Source organism: Zingiber officinale, chromosome 2B, assembly GCF_018446385.1.
Source record: "Zingiber officinale cultivar Zhangliang chromosome 2B, Zo_v1.1, whole genome shotgun sequence".
Lineage (NCBI taxonomy): Eukaryota > Viridiplantae > Streptophyta > Magnoliopsida > Zingiberales > Zingiberaceae > Zingiber > Zingiber officinale.
The window spans coordinates 41,338,908-41,363,181 of NC_055989.1; the positions used below are offsets into that span (position 1 = coordinate 41,338,908).

A 24,274-nucleotide genomic window follows, 5' to 3' on the forward strand; every position below is an offset into this window, starting at 1 on the left:
AACTTCCATTTTGGATGACTATAGGAAGTTAATTAAGAGCGTGTGATCTTCCCTATCGGAAGGGGCACAATCTTATTAATGGACTTAGTGTCAAGTAATGATATACACTTAGGCACGTCTAATAGTATCCTCCCCATCGGAGTCACTGCTATTATTTGTGTGACCGAAGAAAACTAACTATTAATTTGTCAAATAAATAGGTTGACAAGATAATAAAATTAAAAACTCCTCTTACAAATGTTTGATTTTGTATACGTCCACACTATCATGACATACAAAATTTAACGGTGTTTGAGGTAATTTTATTTTTTCATAAAGATTTATTGACAAGATAATTAATGGGTAAAACCCTCCTCTTACAAATGTTTAAATTTTGTATACGTCCACACTATCGTGGCATGCAAAATTCACGGTGTTTGAGGTGTTGGTGAATTTAAATAATATTGTTTGAGGAATCAATGTTATTTTAAAATTCAAAAAGTTTTGACCAAATAATTGATCAAAGACAGATCAACTATTAATTTTATTTGTCATAAAGTAAAGTTGACGAGATAATAAAATTAATGGATAAAATCTCCTCTTTGATTTTTTATACGTCCACACTATCGTGGCATACAAAATTCATGGGGATTTTAAAGAATTGATCTTGACCAAATATTTTTGTGATTCTTAGGATTTAAAATGTTTGTCAATCCCCTAGTTGTTATACTATAGAAAAGACTTAGTAGTCCCAATTGTAATGATTGGAAATAGGACTTGGACATTAAGGTTAACTATCTTCTTAGAACTAAGAACAATATAGGTGTATTTAATTCATTAGTTGAAACATGTTTAGTGGTGTTATATACTAGAACCTGAAGTGTGGATATAGATGCCATTAATCATGTCCGCAATTCATTGCAGGGTTCCGGGAAACCCGACAACTAAATGAAAATAAAAACATCGTTCACATGGGCACTACTGTAAAAGTGGCAGCTGTTGCAGTGGGAGATGTTTATCCTTTGATAAGAATAAAATATGGATTTTTGAGTAATTGTCTTTACGTACCAAGTTTAGAAAGAACTAGTTTTCAGTTTCTAAACTATTCAAAGAACTTGATATTCTGTCTCTTTTAATAAAGTTATTATCAAGAAAAAGAGGGAAGTTATCTGTTCTGGTATGTTGGTTGACAATTTATAAATCCAATAACTCTCATGATGCAACAAATGGAAATTAGTAACACATCTTCTAACTTTAAGAGAAAGCAACCTTCGGAAATGAACCAATTATATCTTTGGCATCTAAGGCTAGGTTATATTAACTTGAGTAGGATTCATTGGTAGCTGATGAATTTTTGGGTTCATTGGTAGTGGAAATCTTTCCAACCTGCGAGTCTTACTTGGAAGGAAAAATAACCGAGAAGCTTTTAAGTATAAGGGGTATGGAGCCAAAGATACATTGAAATTGGTTCATTCTGATTTGTGCGAACCTATGACTATCCAGACAAGAGGTAGTATCGAGTATTTCGTCTATTTTATAGACAACTATTCAAGATACAAATACATTTACTTAATGTGCCGCAAGACTAAGTGCTTTGATTAGTTCAAAGAGTACAAGGCTGATGCGGAGAAACGTTAAAGTAAAAGTATCAAGTCACTATGGTAAGATCGTAGTGGCAAGTACCTCTTGGGATAATTTAGGAGTCACTTATCAAAAGTAGGGATTCAATCCCAACTAACTGCACCTGGTACACCCCAACAGAATGGTGTAGTAGAAAGAATGTATAGGACTCTTATGGAAATAATTAGATTGATGATGAGTTATTCAGAAAATTACCAAGTTCGTTTTAAGGATATACTCTGAAAAAGAAAGTGAACATAGTACCTTCCAAAGTCAGAACTCCCTACTCATATAGAATTGCTGAATAGGCGTAAGCCTATTTTGAAGCATATTCGGATTCGGGTAGTCCAGCACATATGCTGAAGAGAGACAATGATAAGTTGGATAGGAATTCACTTGTTTATGGGTTATCCTAGAGAAACGAAAGTAGGTTTATAGTCTTAAAAATTAGAAGGTCATTGTTAGCATCAATGACTGATTTTTAGAAGAGGACTATATAATGAACTACAAGTGTAACGACCACCCTTCTTACTACTACTACACTCTAAGGATGACCGTTACTTAACTACTAACTCTACTTAACCGGTATGATTAAAAATCAAATGGAAACCCTACCGAAAAATTTCGGCAGAGTCTCCCCTGTACCGGTGACCATATTCAACAATACATGCAATATATACTCAGCCACAAGTGGCTGGAACACATATCAATCAATCACGCAGTATAATAAATCCAAAATAAAGAAAACAACACACAAATATCTACTTACTAAACTGAACTCATCCTACATGCAATCTAAATAGAATAATCTCAAATGACATGCACTTAAAATACAACTCAAATGTTTACAATAACTAAAATGCGGAAACTAAAATTAAAACTTCTTTCCTAATCCCAAGGCTTCCATAGTCCTGACATCACACATCCTTCGAACACCTCCTTGTCGCCTTCCTTTCTATATCTTTCCCTTTCCTGTATCTGCAGTAAGAGGAAGTGTAGTCTATAAGCAAAATTTACTTAGTAAGCGCTATCTAACTCACAAAATCACGAATGTGCAGGTATACGAAAAGAACTAGAAACTATATGATCTAAAAAGAAATAAAGCATAAACATAACTGCTCATGTCAAACTAATAGCAAAGAAAAGATAAGGAATCTACTCATGTAGTTCTAATAGTTAATCATGCTACTCATCTAATAGGTAAACATGAAAACTACTCATCTACTAGATAAACATGGTAGAATAAAGAACTAAACTTACTGATTTTTAGAACTATATGAATCTTATTTCATTTGTTCTAAACTTAATCTTTAATACTTTATGTTTATGTAAAACTCATTTTACTTGTCCAAAAACTTATACTTATAATACTTCAAAATAATAATCAACTTCTTCTTGGACCCAGGCGTAGTACCATCTTATGTGCGTTCCCTGATAGGTTGGGGTAGCGAGCCACCAATCCTAAAAGAGCAGACCTCGGTCTACCAGGGCCAAGACCTCGGAATTGGACACCTGAATTTGTTTAATGACAACCTCGGAAGTCGGGTACTAGCCTCTTCTTAAAAGTAAAATACTTATAATCTTAATTACTTCTTCTTTAAATGCCTTGGCATTTTAATAGCACCTTATGTGCCAAAATCCCTTAAGTCTTGACTTTGGGATTTACTTAAGGCCTTGGCCTTTTCTTTCTTTTCTTTATCTTTCTTATACTTTTCTCAAACCCAAAATACTGTTAGGGTATCTTTCGTATGCATCTATGAATGAAACTAACTATGTAACACATAATCATGCATAGAATACAAAAGAAATCTGCACATACAATGGTTATCAAAAATCTGCACTAATACTTAACAGAAATCTGCATACTAGCTCAATAAAAATCTACATAATAGCTTAACAGAAATCTGCATACTAGCTTAACAAAATCTGCACTTGCTTAACAGAAATCTGCATACTAGCTTAATAAAAATCTGCATACTAACTTAACAGAAGTCTGCATACTAGCTTAATAAAAATCTGCATACTAACTTAACAGAAGTCTTCATACTAGCTTAATAAAAATCTGCATCCATGCTAATCCTAACTATTCTTAAACTAACTGATCATGTCAAATGCATAGCACAAACAAAACTAAAATCTGCTGAAGCTTAAACCTATGAAAAACTTAATCTTACTTTACTTGCAATTACCCATAAGCCTCTAAAAGAAACTAATAGGGCACCAAACTACTTAAATAATATCACTTTCCTAGTTAAGATAACTATCCAGGAAAGAGGATATATTTTTTTTCCATTATAGCTCTTCTGAATAAGTACATAAATTCCTGGCCGAAATCTTTGTTTTGATCTACACCTGGTATTTCAGACTACTAGTAACCTACTTATGTATCTTCTATATCTATACTAAAAGGAATCAAGGTCCACATATTCCAGGTAAAGTTGTTCATCTTCATTTCAGAACACCCAACCAAAAGCTAACGGTAAGGAAGAAAACTAACTACATGCTCAAAACTAATCTAACCCATTCTAGGTTCACTGCCTAGCAACAAAATCTGAGACTTACCATGCTCTGTATAAACCAAACATGTCTATTAAGATAACAAACAGACAGGATTCAAACTGGAATATGAAAATACCAACTACAAGGCTTGAAAGAAAACCAATCCACATGCTTAAACCAAACCTATCATTATCTTTCTTTCTTTAGGGTTCACGGCAGCAACCCATCACCATATCTTTCACAGAATAATTTGAAAACAGGAAAAGCAAAGTTCAGAATCTAATCCAATCAAAAATCCCTTTCCCTCTTCCTTAACAACTCACGGCAGTAAGCCCTAAACCACATTCTTCACAAAGAATTCGAAACAAAAGGAAAAGAACACCAAAACGAATCGAAATCCGGAACTATCCTACTGTAGGTGAGTAGCGACTTACCTTAGGCTTTTCTTGGACTTACAGCCGGAGAAGAAAGCTTCCAATGCTTCTAGGGCTTGCAGAAGATCTCGCAAACTCGCCCTCTTCCTCGTGCCTACTGTTCCTTCTTGACGAGAGGAGCTCGAATCCGAGAAGAGCTCATGGAGAAGTCCCCTTTGGCCGGCCGCCGAAGAGAAAACCTTAATCTCTTCTCGGCTTCGTTTTCGCCAGAGCCCTCCGTCGCACACGCAGAAGAGGAAGAAGGAAACGGGATTTTAGGTCACGGGAATTAACACCTAAGTTCTCCTTTTAATACTCTAATATTTCTGTTAACTAGTACTACTTAAATATATTTCGATATAAGTTTAATAAGAAAAGTTCGGCTGGTCTGTTGGTTAAGCGAATCTCTGCTTAACCCGAGGTCTCCGGTTCAAACCTCGGCTTTGACAATTTTTTGTCAAAACTTCTTTTATTTAGTAAAAATACCAAACGACCTCCAAAAATTACATAAAAATACTCTAAAAGTTTCTAAAAATCTCTAGAATATTTTAAAAGCATTTCCAAATATTTTTGAGGACATTTAGAACTCGAAATAGGGAAAGTTGGGTTGTTACAACAAGCCCATAAGTAAATTTGTTCTTAATAAAAGACACGTCTAATCTAGTACCAACTGTACAAGATGAAATATCACAAGAAACTGTAACACATATCACAATTGATACACAATTATAGACAGTGCCTAATCGTAGTGGGAGGGTTGTCAAACAACCTAAAAGATTCATATTTTGGGAGAGTCTTTTGGACTTGATCCCAAATGAACATGAGCCTGATCCCGGACATATGATGAAGCACTCCAAGATAAAGATGCAGCATCTTGGCAAAGAGCATTGAATACAGAATTAGAATATATGTATTCTAATAAAATCTGGAAGCTTGTAGAACCACCAGATGGTGTAAAAGCCATTCGGTGAAAATAAGTCTACAATAGGAAAAGATGGATAGACAGGAAGGTGGAAACTTTCAAAACAAGGCTTGATGAAAAAGGAAACTTTTTCACTGGTAGCCATGCTTAAGTCTATCCGGATTCTTTTATCTATTTGGCAAGTGGATGTCAAGACAGCATTCCTTAATGGAAGTCTTGAAGAAAGCATCCATATAAAGCAACCAGAAGGGTTCATTGCAAAGGGCAAAGAGCATCTTGTGTGCAAGCTCAATCAGTCTATGGACTGAGGCAAAGCTTCAAGGTCTTGGAACATCCGATTTATCAAAGTAATCCAGACCTATGGATTTATTTGGTAACTGGATAATTCTTGTGTATACAAAAAGTGTGATGGAAACGTGGAAGTATTTCTTGTACTATACGTAGATAACATTTTTGGTAGTTGGAAACAATATCAAAGTGTTGTCAGAAGTAAGGGTATGGTTGTCCAAACAATTCGATATGAAGGACTTGGGAGAATGTATATATTCTTGGGATCAAAGTAGTAAGGGATCACAAGAAAAGAATATTTTACTTATCCCAAGCTTCATATATCGAAAAAAATCCTTGCTCGTTTTAAGCATGCAAAACTCCAAGAAAGGTTTCTTACCTTTTTAGCATGGAGTAACTTTATCTAAAGAGATGTCTCCGTAGACATCAAAGTAGATAGAGGAAATGAAAGCAATTCTTTATGCTTCGGTTGTCGGAAGCCTAATGTAAGCTATGCACGAGATCAGAAATCTGTTTTGCCAAGGGCATAGTTAGCAGATATCAAAGTAACTCTAGACAAGGACATTGGACTGCAGTAAAGCATATATTGAAGTACCTTAGAGGCACTAGAGATTATATGCTAGCTTACAAGGCAGTTAATTTGGTTCCTGTGGGTTGCACGGATTTTGACTTCCAATCGGATAGGGACAATAGTAAGTCAATCTCGGGGTTTTGTATTTACTTTAGGAGGTAAAGTCATAACTATGGAAGAGTGATAAGCATAGGTGTTTTTCTGGACTCCACCATAGAAGCTGAGTATATGGCAAGCCTCTGAGGTAGTTATAAAAGCTGAATGACTCAATAACCTCAAGATAGACTTAGATATGATTTCTGGTTTGCCCAAAGATTATTACAATTTATTGTAATAATAGTGGTGCAGCAGCAAATTTGAAGAAACCATGAGTTTATAAGGTAAGTAAACACAATAGAGCGCAAGTACCACCCAACACGAAAAATCGTATAAACGAGGAGAAGTTGTTGCTGCCTAAATTGCATCAGATGATGACCTATAGATCTTTTCACTAAGGCCCTTAAGGCAAGAGCTTTTGATGGGCATGTTGAAGGGTTGAGATTCAGATATATGGCAGCAGATATGGCAGCTTAGTCTTTTAGTATAAGTGGGAGATTGTTAGGATGTATACTAAAAGCCTAGCTTTTGGTATAAACATTTATCTAGAAATAAGAATCACATTGGTCAAATGTCTATATTTATGATAAATGTAGTTCAATTAATTTATATTGTAGATAACATGGTGTGTGGTGTCACACACAGGGGATCATGTTATCAGTACCTTATAAATTATAAACAGTAGCTCACGACCAAGATGGAAAGGAACAAAACATTGGAAGGTCGTAGTGTAATTAGGTATTAGTTTATCTTAACTATATAATTACACTAGTACACTTAGAGTGTATTGAGTAGGACCATTAGAGGTCGTTTCTTTTATACTGACTTTATAAAGGAACAAAGACCTCAGTTATTATGGAAGTGTGTGCTCTTAATCCTAATATAATAACAAGCACATATATTTGATATTTATTTCTTTAATTTATCAATGGGTGAGATTTAGTTCGATAAATCAATAAGCCCGATAAGTTGGGAAATGATATCACTTATAGTGTGTGTTGTTGATTATAGAAGGAAACTGTGTCCTAGTAATCTAGGTTGAGAATGTCCCCAAGAGGAGCTCATAAGGATTGTCATGTTAAACCCTGCAGGTGGACTTAGTCCGACATGACGATAAGGTTGAGTGGTACTACTCTTGGACTAAGATATTAATTAAATGAGTTGTCAGTAACTCATTTAATTAGTGGACATTCGACATCTTAAACACAGGGAGACTAATACACTCATAATAAGATGGAGCCCAAAATATAATTTGGGATTGGTGCGGTAGTTTAATAATAGTTCTCTAGTGGAATGAATTATTATTGATAAAATTAAGTTGTGTGTTCGGGGCGAACACGGGATGCTTAATTTTATCGGGAGACCAAAACCAATTCCTCCTCTCGGTCCCTATCGTAGCCTCTTAATTATAGAGTACTATACCCACCTATACCCACCTTCTTACCCATCCTATAGGGGCCGACCAAGCTAGCTTGGAGACCAAGCTAGGGCCGGCCATGGCTAGGTTCATGGGTGAATTCATGTGGCCGGCCCTAGCTTGAACTCAAGCTTAGGTGGCCGGCCCTATTAAAATAAAAAGGAATTTTAATTTTTAAAATTTTTTTATGTGGATAACATGATTTAAAAGAGAGTTTAAAAATTTAAATCTTTCCTTTTATAAGATTCTACAAAAGATTAAGAGAAGAGTTAAATCTCTTTCCTTATTTGTAGATTAAAAGGTTGATTTTAATTTTGGTAAAAACTTTCCTTTTAATCATGTTCATGATTTAAAATAAAGTTTAAAAATTAAAAATTCTCTTTTATTAGTTTCTACAAAAGATTAAGAAAAGATTTAATATCTTTCCTTATTTGTAGATTGAAAGGAGATTTTAATTTTTAGATAACTTTCCTTTTTGGAAATTATCCACATGTTTAAAAGAAAGATTTTAATTTATAAAATTTCCTTTTTATTAACCGATCATGAAGGGATAAAAATTATTGAAGAAATTTTTATAAATTTCTGGAAACAAATTAGGAAGTTTTAATTCTTGTTTTAATTAAAACTTTCCTTCATTTGGGGATTGTAGGTGGTCGACCATTGATATTATGAAAATAAAATTATTTTTAATTAAATAATTTTTTTTCTTTTTCATGGAAAAGGAATTAAAGAAGTTTTTATTAAAATTTCCTTATTTGCCAAGACCAAGGATTATAAAAGAGGGGGTAGAGGTGCCTTAATGGGGAACGACTCTATTCTTTTTCTTCCTCTCTTTTCTTCCTAGGTGTGGCCGGCCCCTAGAGGTTTCCCTTCCCCTTCTCTCTTCTCCTTCTTGTGGCTGAGACTTCATCACCTCTTGGAGACATAGAAGTGGCCGGATCTAGCTTGGAGAAAAGGAGAGAAAGGAGACTTGTTTCTTGCATCCCTTGGAGCTTGGTTGGTGGAAAAAGTTCTTCATCCTTTGGAAGTTTTTGCTTGGCAGAAACTTAAAGGAAGGAAGAAGAAGGTGCCTTGGTGGTTCTCATCTCGGAAGATCATTGCCCACACAATGTCCGAGGTTAGAAGAGGAATACGGTAGAAGATCAAGAGGTCATTAAAAGTTCACAAAGAAAGGTATAACTAGTAATTGTTTTCCGCATCATACTAGTTTTATTTCTTTGTAAAAATACCAAATACAAGAGGCATGTGATTCTAGGTTTCGAATTAGTTTTCGATGTTGTGTTCTTTTATTATTTTTTTTGAACTTGTGCTTCGATTGTTCTTTTTGGTTAACCTAGAGTTATTTAAGGAAATTAAATATTAACTTTCCTTAAGAGGCTTTGTCAAGACGGTGGTGGTTGCTCCCATATCCAAGAAGGCCATGTGCCTCGCCATGCAGTCCTGGAAGCTAAATTTGGAAATTAATATTTAATCAACTTTGTGACCTAGGTGATTTGGATCGAACGTGTTAAGTTCCGCAGGAGATCTAAGTCTAAACCTAAAAGAACAAATAAATTAAACTTAGGATCAAACGTGTTAAGTTCTGTAGGCGATCCAAGTTTAATTTAAAAGAACACATGGTAGCTAGGAAAAGGTTCAGACCTTTGTACAAAATTTTTGTACAGTGGAACCGATAGGTTTTCCGAGTAGCTACCAACAGTGCTAGCCTTGATGATGTGGCACATCATCATTAATCCACTTAATGCCAACTCACAAATGAGGTGGCAATTGGTCAAGTCAAACTTGACCATTCATCTTCCCTCTCAAGTCAAGTCAAACTTGACTCATTTATCTCCTTTGGTTGATCAAATCTAACCATTGATTCAAGTCAATTTGATTTAATGAATCTCTATTCATTGAATTAAAATGATTCAATGAGTCATAATCTAAATTAGACTCATTCAACACATGAATCAAATTGAGTCCAACTCAATTAGTCTAATTTGGATTACTCTTAATCCAATTTGGTTCATCATATGAACCTAATCCTCTTGGTTCATCATATGAACCTATTCTCCATCTAATTGTCCTTTGTGTGTGACCCTATAGGTTCTTGTAATGTTAGCAATGCTTCTAAACCTATTTAGAAGAATAAGTAATGAGCGGTATCTAGCAACACATCATTACTGCCCAATTTACAAGAATGTTGAGATCCAACATCACCTTTGTGACTACTAATTGTGACTCTCACAATATGTGGCAATGTCCTTCTATCCTTGACATCTAAATTGATCAAATGAGGCATAGACCTTGTCATCCTCTAATCAATTTATATCTTGAACTCCAAGTAGACTCACTCTAATCAAATGAGCTCAATATCTCATATTGACTCATTTGGGCATGGTCATGCACTTAGTGGTCTTACTCTATCAAGAATCATGATGTCTCTCCCATCATATAGGAGGGATAGATCCCATCTACATCACTCACATCCCGCCGCATAATTTGTTACATACCGAGTAATCACCTTTATAGTCCACCTAGTTATGGGTGACGTTTGACGAAGCCAAAGTATGCAACTCCTTATGTAGGGAACCATGGTGACTTCAGGTCCAAGGACTAATAGTCATACTAATAGCCACATGAGAAAGTATATGACACTCATATAACATCCATGATACTTTCTCATGGCGGGTCATTCAGTATACATTCTCCAATGCATACCCATGTGCCAACTTGATATCTCTATATCCATGACTTGTGAGATCAAGTCATCGAGTTGACCTACATGCTAGTCTCGTCGCATTAACATTGTCCATGAATGTTAATACTTGACTAGGAATGATTAAGAGTAGTGTTCTCTATATCATCTCACTATCGATTCAACCAATTGATTGATATAGATAAGAACCTTCTACTCAAGGACGCTATTATACTTAGTTATTTGGCACCAATACAAGTAAGTATAATAACCAAAACAAATGCCTTTATATACATAGGAATATGATACAATGAGTCCATACAACAATCATCATATGATTGGCTCTAGGGCTTTAACTAACATCTATGTCTCTGATCTATATAACTCTTTTGGTGGTCCTGCGCCTCTGACATCCTCCGTCTGATAGTATGGACCAACTCTGCCTCATGCTAAGCTCTATGAGGTCCCAACAGCTGGACCTCCCCAACCTCATCCCAGAGGGTGGGTGTCCGACAAGGCCTACCATACAATGCTTCAAACAGTGCCATCTGGATAGCCGAATGAAAGCTGTTGTTGTAGGCCAACTCTACCATTGGCAAATGGTCCTCCCAACTGCCTCCAAAATCTAATACACATGACCTCACCAAGTCCTCTAGAGTCTGAATGGTCTGCTCTGACTGTCCATCTGTTTGTGGATGGAAAGCTGTACTGAAACGGAGCTGAGTGCCCAAGGCCTGCTGCAGACTCTACCAGAATCGAGACGTGAACCGAGGGTCTCTATCCAAAATAATAGTCAAAGGAACACCATATAATCTGATGATCTCCCGGCAATACAGATTTGCCAATCGATCTAGGGAATTAGTCTTCCGGATAGCTAAGAAGTGTATGGATTTGGTTAATCAATCAACGATTACCCAAATCGCGTCATGGCCTCGTCGTGTCCTCGGCAAACCCACCACAAAGTCCATGGTAATATGTTCCCATTTTCACTCAGGAATAGGAATCCGCTGAAGTAATCCGGCAGGTCTCTGGTGCTCGGCCTTCACCTGCTGACAGACAAGACATCTAGCTACAAATTCCACGATGTCTTTCTTCATACCGTTCCACCAGTAGGAACGCCTCAAATCTCGATACATGCGGGTCCCACCTGGATAGATCACAAATCGAGAACGATGAGCCTCCTGAAGTAGCTCCTGTAAGACCGGTTGAGACTGAGGTACGCATAATCTGCCGTGGAAGTATATAATACCCTCCTCATCTCGTGTGAACTCGGTCTGCTGCCCAGAAGCTATCTGGCTGCTAATGAACTGCAAATGCTGAACACCGGCCTGGGCCTCTCGGATCCTCATCCTGATCGACGACTGAGCAACCATGGTAACCAGAATACCCTACTCTGTCTGTCCCTGCTCCTGAAGGCCCAACTCTGAACCAAGTCTGTGATTGAAACTCGGTGGCAAGCCAAAGTCCCTCTGGACTTCCTGCTGAGTGCATCGGCAACCACATTAGCTTTTCCCGGGTGGTAGTTAATGGTACAATCATAATCCTTCAGGAACTCCATCCATCTCCTCTATCAGAGATTAAACTTCTTCTGGGTGAAAATATACTTGAGACTCTTATGATCAATGAGAATCTCAAACGTAATGCCGTACAAATTATGTCGCCAAATCTTTAAAGAAAAGATGATGGCGGCTATCTCTAGATCATGTACTGGGTAGTTCTTCTCATGCTCCTTCATCTGTTGAGAAGCATAGGAGACTACTCTGTCATGCTGCATCAGAACAGCGCCCAAACCCTGAAGAGATACGTCGGTATAGAGCACGAATCCATCCTCTCCGGAGGGTAAAACAAAAACTGGAGCTGACACTAATATCCGCTTCAGCTCCTGGAAGTTGGTCTCACAGTCCTCGGTCCAAGTGAACTTCACGCCTTTCCTGGTCAGGCGTGTCAACGGCATAGCAATACGCAAGAAACCCTCAACGAACCGTCTATAATATCCTGCTAGTCCCAGAAAACTATGGATCTCCTGAACTGAATTCGGTTGCTCCCAACTGGTGACAGCCTCGATCTTTTGAGGGTCTACTAAAATACCTCTACTAGAGACTACATGCCCCAAAAAACTGACTAAGGATAGCCAGAAAGCACACTTGCTAAACTTCGTGTATAGCTGATGTCGTCGAAGAGTCTCCAAGACTGTGCGAAGATGCTGCGCATGTTCCTCTTCAGAACGCGAATAGACCAATATGTCATCGATGAAAATGATAACAAACTAATCAAGCTACTCCAAGAAGACGCGGTTCATCAAATCCATAAACACCGCTGGAGCATTGGTAAGCCCAAATGGCATTACCAAAAACTCATAATGGCCGTATCTGGTACGAAATGCTGTCTTCTGAATATCAGATTCTCTAACTCTCATTTGATGATATCCGGATCACAAATCAATTTTAGAATACACTGATGTACTTCTGAGCTGATCAAACAAATCCTCGATCCACTCTAAGGGGAACTTATTTCGGATGGTCACTGCATTCAGCTGTCTGTAGTCAATGCACAACCTCAATGTACCATCTTTTTTCTTGACAAATAATACCGGAGAACCCTATGGAGAAGCACTAGGGTGTATAAATCCCCTGTCTAAAAGCTCCTAGAGTTGAACCTTCAGTTCGTTCAACTCTTTTGGTGCCATACGATAGGGAACTTTTGATGTCGGCGCGGTTCCCAGAATCAACTCAATAGCAAACTCCACTTGCCTTCTGGGAGGCAAACCTGGTAGCTCCTCTGGAAATACATCCAGATACCTCTCGGACTACTGGAACGTCAGAGAGTTGAGAACTACTGCTGCCTTCAGTATGAATCAAGGATAACAGAAAACACTGACAGCTATGTGACAATAGCTTCTACGCCTGAATCACCGAAATGGTCGATATGCTGTCGTCTCTGATGCCAGTGAAATCCCATGAGGGTTGGTTCGAAGGCCAAAATGTGACCACCCTCGTCTGGCAATCAACAGTAGCATGATATGCTGACAAACAGTCCATGCTAAGAATAATATCAAAGTCGACCATTTCCAGTACTAAAAGATCTACCGTGAGTATCATGTTGCCAAAGTCTAACGAGCAACCTCTGACCTCCTGGGTGACTTCCAAGGTATCACTGGACGGTAGAGAGATGGTCAGTCGCTGTGGTCTAAAAGTGGGTAATCTACCAATCTCCCTCATAAAGGTGCAGACTCTAACCAACTGAGCTAATAGACCATCCTCTGGCCTACCATGCTCAGTGAATTAAATGTTGGTGTCAAAATTTAACTTGGGAAGGGTCTGCTCCATAGCCTCTATCCAAGACTAGGCCACACTCAAATCGGTCTCTCCATGAAATACTGTGAATCGACTTTTCATCGACTTCGCCAAAGCCGGGATCCGAGCTCGTGCTGCGACAATGTCAATGAAGTGGGTAGGGACGGCTGCTGGAACTGGCGGAACCACTGGAGCTGGTGCTACAGGTAGTACCGGTAGATAGACCGAGGGAGGTACTCCCAGTGCTGCTGCATAAACTGGGGCATATGCCCCCGGTGGCACTGCAGGGTCAGTATAGGTGGCCGCGGCTGGAGGTCTGGTGGGTGGTACCGAATGTGGAGCAACTGGTACCGCTGGTGCAGGTGCTGCTGAATACACTGTAGGCATTGGGGGCACAGGCGCTGCTGGTGCCGGGTACACGGTAAGTCCAGGTGGAGGTGGTGCCGGGTATGCCGCAGGCTTTGCTGGAGCAGGTGCCGTGTATGCCAGTGGTACCCCTGGTGGTACCGTAAATATGGTAGGGGTGGGTACAACCGGTGTAGCTGAGGCAGGTACCTCTAAAGGAGCCATCGGGGTCTGAGAGCCCGACGCACCTGCAATATCCTGAGTCTGTCCTTGACCGACATGCTCAAAACCAGTAGGGATCTCTGGCGAGTCCAGAGATTCAAAAGTCCTCGTACGTGGCCATCCAACACCACGTCTCGTAGCTATTCGTGTGGATCTCCTCATATATGTTAAGTTATAACACAAATATCACTACAAGTATAAAAATTCTAAAATTACCTTTTTACCTATTTTCCATCTGGAGATGTTCCGTCGCTATCCAGTCCCCATTTTACCTCGGAATTCCGTACGAGAAAACCAACGAAAATCCATACAAATCAGAAAATAAGTACCCAAGTTTACTGGCAAACTTGGGCTAACCTAAAAATCCAAAACACCAAAAGCAAGTATTCGTAACCTGCTCTGATACCTAATAAATTGGTATCAGATACTCTCAAAAATCTGTAACACGAAAAACAATAAGTATCGCCAACTTGTAAATTGTCACACCCCGGGAGAGTCCTTGCCAGAAGAAATTTTGGCAGCATCTCCCCTGTACGGGTTATAATCTGAAACTTTATACATTACCCTCAGGGCCACATATACCTCGGCCAACACGGCCGGAACAATAACAATAACAAAAATGCAACAACCAAGCATCCACATAGTTTAATAGTAAACAAACTAAAGCAGTGATAAGAAAACTCAAAAACAACCCTACTCAACTACACCCATAAAGCTCAAAACACGATGAAACAAAATCCACTCACCTCTTCTATAGTCTAGGCAGGTATGTAGTAAAACAAATCCAAATAAAACTCGTCGACAACATCCATAAAGTAAACTAATACAAGTCCAGATAGTGCAATAAGAAAATAAGAACCAAAAGTCCGAAATAGAACAATAAAGGTATATCTCATACTCTAGTAGTTGAAACATGTTTAGCGGTGTTATCTACCAGCACCTGGTGTGTAGATACGGGAGCCACTGATCATGTCTATAATTCTTTGCAGGGGTTCCAGGAAACCCGACGACTATTTGATAGAGAGATAACTGTCTACATGGGCAATGCTACTAAGGTGGCGGCTGTTGCAGTGGGAGACGTCTACTTATCATTTGATAGGAATAGGAAATTGGTTTTAAGGAATTGTCTTTATGTACCCAGTTTTAGAAAAAATTTAATTTCAGTTTCTAAACTGTATTTGGATGGATATTCAGTTTCCTTTAGTAACAATGTGGTTATAAAGAGAAATAAAGTGATTATCTGTTCTGGTGGTATTGGTTGACAATTTATATACTTTAAATCCAATTTCTCCCACAAAGCAAAATATATAAATTGATAACACATCTTCTAACTCTAATAAGAGAAAAGAACATTCGGAAATGAACCAAACACATCTTTGGCATCTAAGGCTTGGTTATATTAACTTAAGTAGGATTCAAAGGCTTGTAGCCGATGGACTCTTGGGTCCATTAGAGTTGGAAAACTTTCGAACGTGTGAATCCTGCTTGGAAGGTAAGATGACCAAGAGACCTTTTAAGGCCAAGGGGTATAGAGCCAAAGAAGCGTTAGAATTGGTTCATTCTGATTTTTGTGGTCCTATGTCTATCCAGGCTAGAGGTGGCTTTGAATATTTTGTCTCTTTTATAGACGATTATTCAAGATATGGATACATTTATCTAATGTGCCTCAAGTCTGAGTGCTTTGATAAGTTCAAAGAGTACAAGTTGATGTGGAGAAACATCTAGGTAAAAGTATCAAGACACTACGGTCTGATCGTGGTGGCGAATACCTCTTAGGAGAGTTTAGGAATTACTTATCAGAGGCCGGGATTCAATCCCAATTGTCCGCACCTGGTACACCCCAACAGAATGGTGTGGCAGAACGAAGGAATATGACTCTTATGGAGATGGTTAGATCGATGATGAGTTATTCAGAATTACCAAATTCATTTTGGGGATACGCTCTGGAAACAACAGCGCACATTTTGAACTTAGTACCTTCTAAATCAGTACCTTATACTCCCATAGAATTATGGAATGGGCGGAAGCCCAGTCTAAGACATATTCGGATTTGGGGTAGTCCAGCACATGTGCTGAAACAAGATGCTGATAAGTTAGAATCTCATACAGAAGTTCGTATGTTTGTGGGGTATCCCAGAGGAACGAAAGGCAGTTTATTTTATAGTCCTAAAGACCAGAAGGTCATTGTTAGCACCAATGCCCAGTTTTTAGAAGAAGACTATATAATGGATCACAAGCCCAATAGTAAAATTATTCTAGAAGAACTTAGAGAGGACACGTCTACTTCAGTACCAACAGTACAAGATGAAGTACCACAAGAGACTGCAACACGTGTCACACATGATACACAACCACAGACGGTGCCTCGTCATAGTGGGAGGGTTGTAAGGCAGCCTGAGAGATTCATGTTTTTGGGTGAGTCTTCGGACTTGATCCCAGGCAAACATGAACCAGATCCCCGGACATATGATGAAGCACTCCAAGATATAGATGCAGTATCTTGGCAAAAGGCAATGGATTCCGAAATAGAATCTATGTATTCTAATAAGGTATGGGAGCTTGTAGAACCACCTGATGGTGTAAAAGTCATTGGATATAAGTTGATCTATTAAAGGAAAAGAGGGACAGATGGGAAGGTAGAAACCTTCAAAGCAAGGCTTGTTGCGAAGGGGTACACTCAGAAAGAGGGAATCAATTATGAGGAGACCTTTTCGCCGGTAGCTATGCTTAAGTCTATCCGGATACTCTTATCCATTGCCGCTCATATGGATTATGAGATTTGGCAAATGGATGTCAAGACAACTTTCCTTAATGGAAGTCTTGAAGAAAACATCCATATGAAGCAACCAGAATGGTTCATTGAAAAGGGCAAAGAGCATCTAGTGTGCAAGCTTAATCGGTCCATTTATGGACTGAAGCAAGATTCAAGATCTTGGAACATCCGGTTTAATGAATTAATCCAGTCATATGGATTTATTCAGTGTCCGGATGAGTCTTGTGTATACAAGAAGTGTAACGAAAATATAGTGGTATTTCTTGTACTATACGTAGATGATATTTTGTTAATTGGTAACAATGTCAAGGTATTATCAGACGTAAGGGTATGGTTGTCCAAACAATTTGATATGAAGGATTTAGGAGAATGTGCACACATCCTTGGGATCAAAGTTATAAGGGATCGCAAGAAAAGAATGTTGTGCCAATCCCAAGCTTTATATATAGATACAATCCTTACTCGTTTTAGCATGCAAAACTCCAAGAAAGGTTTCTTACCTTTTAGGCATGGAGTTGCCTTATCTAAAGAGATGTCTCCAAAAACATCAAAGGAGATTGAGGATATGAAGGCAGTTCCTTATGCTTCTATTGTAGGAAGCCTTATGTATGCAATGTTGTGTACAAGACCTGATATCTGTTTTGCCGTGGGCATGGTTAGCAGATATCAAAGTAACCCTGGACAAGGACATTGGACTGCAGTAAATCATATATTAAAGTACCTGAGAAGGACTAGAGATTATATGCTAGTTTACCAAGCAGACGATTTACTCCCTGTGGATTACACAGATTCGGACTTCCAATCAGATAGGGACAATAGTAAGTCTACATCAGGCTATGTGTTTACTTTAGGAGGTGGAGCCATTGCATGGAGGAGTGTTAAGCAGAAATGCGTCTCAGACTCAACCATGGAAGCTGAGTATGTGGCAGCCTCTGAGGCAGCCAAAGAAGCTGTATGGCTCAGGAACTTTCTAATGGACTTAGATGTGATTCCTAGTTTTCCCAAGATCGTCACAATTTATTGTGATAATAGTGGAGCAGTTGGAAACTCGAAGGAACCACGAGCCCATAAGGCAAGTAAACATATAGAGCGCAAGTACCACCTGATACGAGACATCGTCAAGCGAGGAGAAGTTGTCGTCGCCAAGATAACATCAGCAGATAACCTTGCAGATTCTTTCACTAAGGCCCTTCCGGCGAAAGCTTTTGATCGGCATGTGGAGGGGATGGGAATCAGATGTATGACAATAAATATGGCACCTTAGACTTTTAGTATAAGTGGGAGATTGTTGGAGTGTATACTTAAAAGTTTAGCTTTTGTACACATTTATTTTGAAATAAAGAATCACATTGGTCAAATGTTTACATTTTTTGTTAAATAAAATTGTTCAATTAATTTATATAGTAGATAACATGGAGTGTGGAGTCACACTTAGAAGATCATGTTGCCGGTTCTCTATAAATTATAAACAGTTGCTCACGACTAAGATGGAAAGGAACAAACCATCAGAATAGACGTAGTATAATTAAGTATTAGTTTATCTTGACTAATAAATTACACTGATGCACTTTAAGTGTATTGAGTAGGATCATTTAGGTAAGTTCTTTTTGTACTGACTTAGTGAAAGAACTAGACCTTAGTTATTATGGAAGTGTGTGCTCTTAATCCTAATATAATAACAAGCATGTATATTTAATATTGATTTCTTTGACTTATCAAAGGGTGAGGTTTAGCTCGATAAATTAATATGCCCGATAAGTTGGGAAATGATATTACTTATAGTGTGTGTTGTTGATTATAGAAGGAATCTGTGTCCTAGTTATCTAGGTTGAGAATGTCCCCAAGAGGAGCTCATAAGGATTGCCATGTTAAAACCCTGCAGGTGGACCTAGTCCAACATGACAATAAAGTTGAGTGGTACTACTCTTGGAGCTAGATATTAATTAAATGAGTTGTCAGTAACTCACTTAATTAGTGGACATTCGTAATCTTAAACCCAGGGAGACTAACACACTCATGATAAGAAGGAGCCCATAATGTAATTTGGGATTGGTGCGGTTGTGCGGTAATAACTCTCTAGTGGAATGAGTTATTATCGATGAACTTAAGTTGTGTGTTCGGGGCGAGCGCGGGATACTCAAGCTCATCGGAAGGCCAAAACCAATTTCTCCTCTAGGTCCCTGTTGTAGCCTCAATAAAGCCTCAAGTCCATCCAAAGAAAAGCCTATCTTGGTGTCCAAAAGGGGCAGGTTCATTGCTTGGTGACCAAACAATGGCCGGCCACATATTCTCTAGAAGTGGACGGCCCTTGCCTTGGGCAAGGGGGCCGACCGCAATATTTAAATTAGGAAGGTTGTTTTTGAATTTTTAAATTTCCTCAGATATTTACAATTCGTAAAAAGGGAGATTTTAAAAATTTATAAAATTTTCCTAATTTAAATTAGGCCACAAGGTTTTAAAAGAGAGTTGTAAAATTTATAAAACTTTCTTTTAAAAAGAAATATTATTAGAGATGTTTTAAATTTTAAAACTTGGTTTTAAATTTTAAAACTTTCCTTTTAATATCCACATTAGAAAAAAAAAGAGTTTGTAAAATTTTATTAGAAGTTTTCTTCTTTTAAAATTTTATAAAATTTTTTTCTTTCTTTCCCTTTTAATAAGTGGCCGGCCACCTTGCTTGGTGCCCAAGCAAGGGGCCGGTCAAATAATTAAACATCAATAAATAGTTATTTAATTAATAAATCAATCTAGGATTGATTAATTAAAAGGAAAGAAAAAGAAAAAATTAAAAGGAAATAGGAATGAGTCTAATTTTTTATAAAACTCTTTCCATAATTTTCCGTTGGGAAACTAATATAAAAAGGGGGGAAGGGGAGGCCTTGAAAATATAACAATTGATATTGTGTTGTTGGAGATCATCAAGTGGCCAACCCCTCTCCCTCTCTTCCCTTTGCTCTCTTTTGCTCCTTTGTGGTGGTGGTGGCCGAATTCTAGAGAAGGAGGAGAAGCTCTCCGGGTGGTGTTCGTCTTGGAGGATCGTCGCCCACACGACGTCCAAGAGGAGGCGAGGGATACGGCAGAAGATCTCGAGGTTTTCAGCATACAAGGAAGAGGTATAACTAGTATTTAATTTCCGCATCATACTAGTTAATTTTTCTTTGTATAAATACCAAATACAAGAGGCATTCGATTCTTGTTTTTCGAATTTAATTTCGATGTTGTGTTCTTTTTCTTTTTTCCTTGTGATTTGATTGTTCCTTTTGGTTAACGTAGAGTTATATAAGGAAATTAGATATTAACTTTTCTTAAAAGGCTTTGTCTAGTCTGTGGTGGTTGCTCCCATATCCAAGAAGGCCAAGTGCCTCGCCATGCAGTACTGGAAGCCAATTTTGGAAACTAATATTTAATTGAATTTATAACCTAGGTGATTTGGATCAAACGTGTTAAGTTCTGCAGGAGATCCAAATCTAAACCTAAAAGAACATATAAGTTAAACTTGGAATCAAACATGTTAAGTTCCGTAGGAGATACAAGTTTAACTTAAAAGAACACATGGTAGCTAGGAAAGGTTCAGATCACGTACAAAATTTTTGTACAGTGGAGCCATTGAGTTTTCCTAGTAGCAACCAACAATTGGTATCAGAGCTAGGGTTTTGCCTCTGTGTATTTGGTATTAGTTTAATTATGCACATGTCATACATAATATAGGCAGGTTAATAGTAGGATGAGCTAACTTTGTGGATGCAGGATCCAACTATTATGGCTTATAGTTATTATGTGTGTGATTGGACCCTTGGACATGTCAAGGGCATTTATTATATGTGCATGATTATATTATAAAATACAGCAGGAGCTGTATTTAGTTTTATTAGGATTTTATTTTTTGATCTAGATACATGTCACGCTCCGCAAGTGTACGGAAATGTCGCAAGTAATATAAAAGATTATCGTATCCACAGGGACTGGAATAAGCACTAGAAATGTCTCAATGCGAATTAGCTAAACAACTATCCAATCATCTCAAATGCAAAGTGAAGGTAAACAAATCTAATATTATAGATCAACAAACAAGAGTTTAGTGTTTTGGGTTATGATAAAGGGAGATTCTAGGAGTTTTGGTTTCTTTGTAAGATTTCTTGAATGTAAATGGTTCACCAATTCTTATCCCTCAATTGCCAAACACTTGTAGAAAGTTGCCGGTTCTCTCTTGCAATAGATAACCGGCTAAGGACTGAAAAATGTATCTAAATATGATCAATTAGACGTGAACCTACGTTGTCCTTACACAGAAGCGCACCTATTACTATGCCTTCCTCGGATATCAACATAGAAGCCCACAACTTATTAATCTATCAAGATACAAGAAACTAATCATAAAATCCATCCTACTCTCTTGAATATTCCTATTTCCTCTTCAAGATTATCTCTCAAACGTCCTTACACGGGCTTGCACCTGTCACGTGCATCCCTCGGATGATCGAGTGAGAGTTTATCTTTACAAAGTCCACAAGAAATCCAAACAATCAATCAAGAATGAGAATTAAGCACAAATCACCATTAATCATTCAAGATCTAATTGATACAAGCAAGACAATGTCATTGAAACAAGAAAATGGCAAATCCATAAGAGATTACATCAATCCATCATACAAATACTCCCTTAATCCTAGAATACAAGATCTACTCCATGAATTGAGGAAGAATATCCGAAGAAATGAAGATTACAAGCATTTCTTAAATCCCCAATCCAAGAAACCAAGAAAAGGGGGAAAGAGAAAACTTATCTACGAAGAAGCCTCGTCTTCAGATCCAATCCTTGCTCCGGAGTCGAAATCATCAAGAACTCCCTTAGAATTGCCCAGAAATCCTCCCAAGATTGGGAGGAAACCACCAAATCTGGCCTTCTCCCAAAGGGGGAGAGATCCCCTTTCAATTCATGAAGGAGGGTTTAAATAGAGGAGGGAATCGGGCGCCACACGGCCCCGTGACACTGCCGTGTGAGATTCACACGGCCATGTCCAGTTCCTTCTCTGCCAAAGCTGCACGGCCGTGTGACTCACACGGCCACAGCCGTGTGGTGCACACGGCCACAGCCTGCTTGGTTTCTGGAAACCTCACACGGCCGTGTAGATCCACACGGCCATGTAAGGCTTCTGCTCTGGTTGGCTTCAAATCTTGACACGGCCGTGTGAGCTTCACACGGCCATATCATCTTCCTCTTCTGTTGGTGCCAAACCATACCGGTGCAGGGCCGTGTGAGGTACACGGCCTGGTGCTTTCTCCCTTTGTTTCCTCCAAGGCTTGCCCAAAGATGTAGATTCTTCACCAAATCGACTCCTGTGTACAGAAAATGCACAAAAAGCAGATCTCCGAACCAAAAGAGTAAATATGCTAAAAGGAAAGCTGGAAGTATAAAAATGCATAGATCAAGCATGCTCAAAGTATGTAAATGTGCGTAAAAACATGCATAAAAGAGTATATAATCTACCCACATCACCAGGGCTTAAACCTTTGCTTGTCCTCAAGCAAAATGCTGCAGTCTAAATTCATATGTTCTACAACACATTCATAAAACCTAGTGCACTTTCCTAACTCTATCAAAAAGTTTCATTAACAAGCATGATCATAGAAACAAGTAAAGTATGGTTCAAGCATAAGAATCTTGTGCATAGTGTAAAAGTAACTCAACACCCTTCAAATTTCAATCCATGTCCTAGTCAAGTCGTCATCAAATTTGAATTCCTAGTGTTTCCAGTGAAAGACAAGTAACCAGTGATAGGCACTTACTCACCATTCACTTGGTTCATATTTCTCAACTAACCCAAGGTCTCAAAGGTGTGCTCAATCTCAAGGGAAGCTAAGCAGTCATTTCCCCAGTAACCTAACTCGGTCTCAAAGGGGTGACTTGCTAGATTCCACTCATGACAACTGTTTTTTATATCCCTTATTATTTTTTTTATTTTATTATTATTTTTTTTATAAGTGTTTGCATTGTGCAAAACTTATTCACAAATGTACTTTTAGCACACATGTTGGGATATTTTGATTTTTCCAAATGAGCTCTAATGATTTGAGCCTCATCCAGTAACCAAAATGAAAGTTGAGAAATCACCATGGAAACCAAGTACTAAGCAAACAAGATGAATCATGACTATTTCAATGACATCAACTATTCAAGCATCAAGCACAAGTGTAGTGAAGATAAAATCCTTAAGGTTGAACCAAAACTAAAACTCATCACCATAAGATTCTTAGCTTATTAATGCTTCTCAAGATAGAAAAAAGAACTACACAAAGTTTACTACTAGCATCATTCGAACACCATGAATCAAGACAATAATCGTGCTAACATTTCACTTGAATCCAAGAAAGAATATAAGTGAAGATTGATGTTCTCAAATTTTTTTTTTTTGCCATGATTATTTCAAAAACAAATTTCAAAAACAAGCAAAATAAAGCAACAAGAACCAACGTGAAAAACTAACAAAAACTAAAAACTGAAAATGAAAACCAAACTAAACAGTACATGACACCCCCCCAGACTTAAACTTTTCATCATCCCGATGAAATCAATATGGTGGAGGAGGTGGAGGTGGACGAGGGAAAGGAGGTCTACGACGTGGTTGGCCAATAGGAAAACTAGGAAAACCTGGAATCTCACCCAAAGATCTATGATACTCATATAAAGCATCTATTTGTTGGCTAGTAAGCATCATGCTCTGCATAAAATCTCTCATCCTAGCCTGATCAGTATCATAATCCTGCACAAACTCAGCCACTTGACTTTGAAAATTCCTCGTAAACTGAAAATGATTTTGTACCTCCCTAAACTGATCATCAGATAAAGAGAAGCGCCCCTCCAACATTTTTCGTTGGGAATCTTGCTTCTCATGAAGTGATTCTAGAGACGTACGAAAATCTGAAAAATCAAACCTAGAAGATCCCGTGCCATATGCAAAAGAATGCCTAGCGGGCTCCATAAAACTAGAAGGCTGCGGGTGTCCATATGACGAGGGCTCATGATGTGGCTCAGTGTCTCCAGGTATAGAAGGGTTATCCTCAAAATCTAACTCAGAAATTACCCAATTAGCCGGGTTACGAATAGTAGTTCGTTCAGGAAAAGGAAGGGGTAAAGGAGAACCACTCCTCCTAGGAA

The 24,274-nt window shown here is 38.3% G+C and overlaps 1 protein-coding gene across 1 annotated transcript; it reads right to left on the reverse strand.

Annotated features, from left to right (window-relative positions):
* Positions 1 to 13,826: 13,826 nt before the first annotated feature.
* Positions 13,827 to 14,348, reverse strand: LOC122048247 (leucine-rich repeat extensin-like protein 3). Its single transcript, XM_042609841.1, has one exon. It carries the CDS (start codon positions 14,346 to 14,348, stop codon positions 13,827 to 13,829), a length of 522 nt encoding a protein of 173 aa, XP_042465775.1.
* Between the last annotated feature and the right edge of the window lie 9,926 nt (positions 14,349 to 24,274).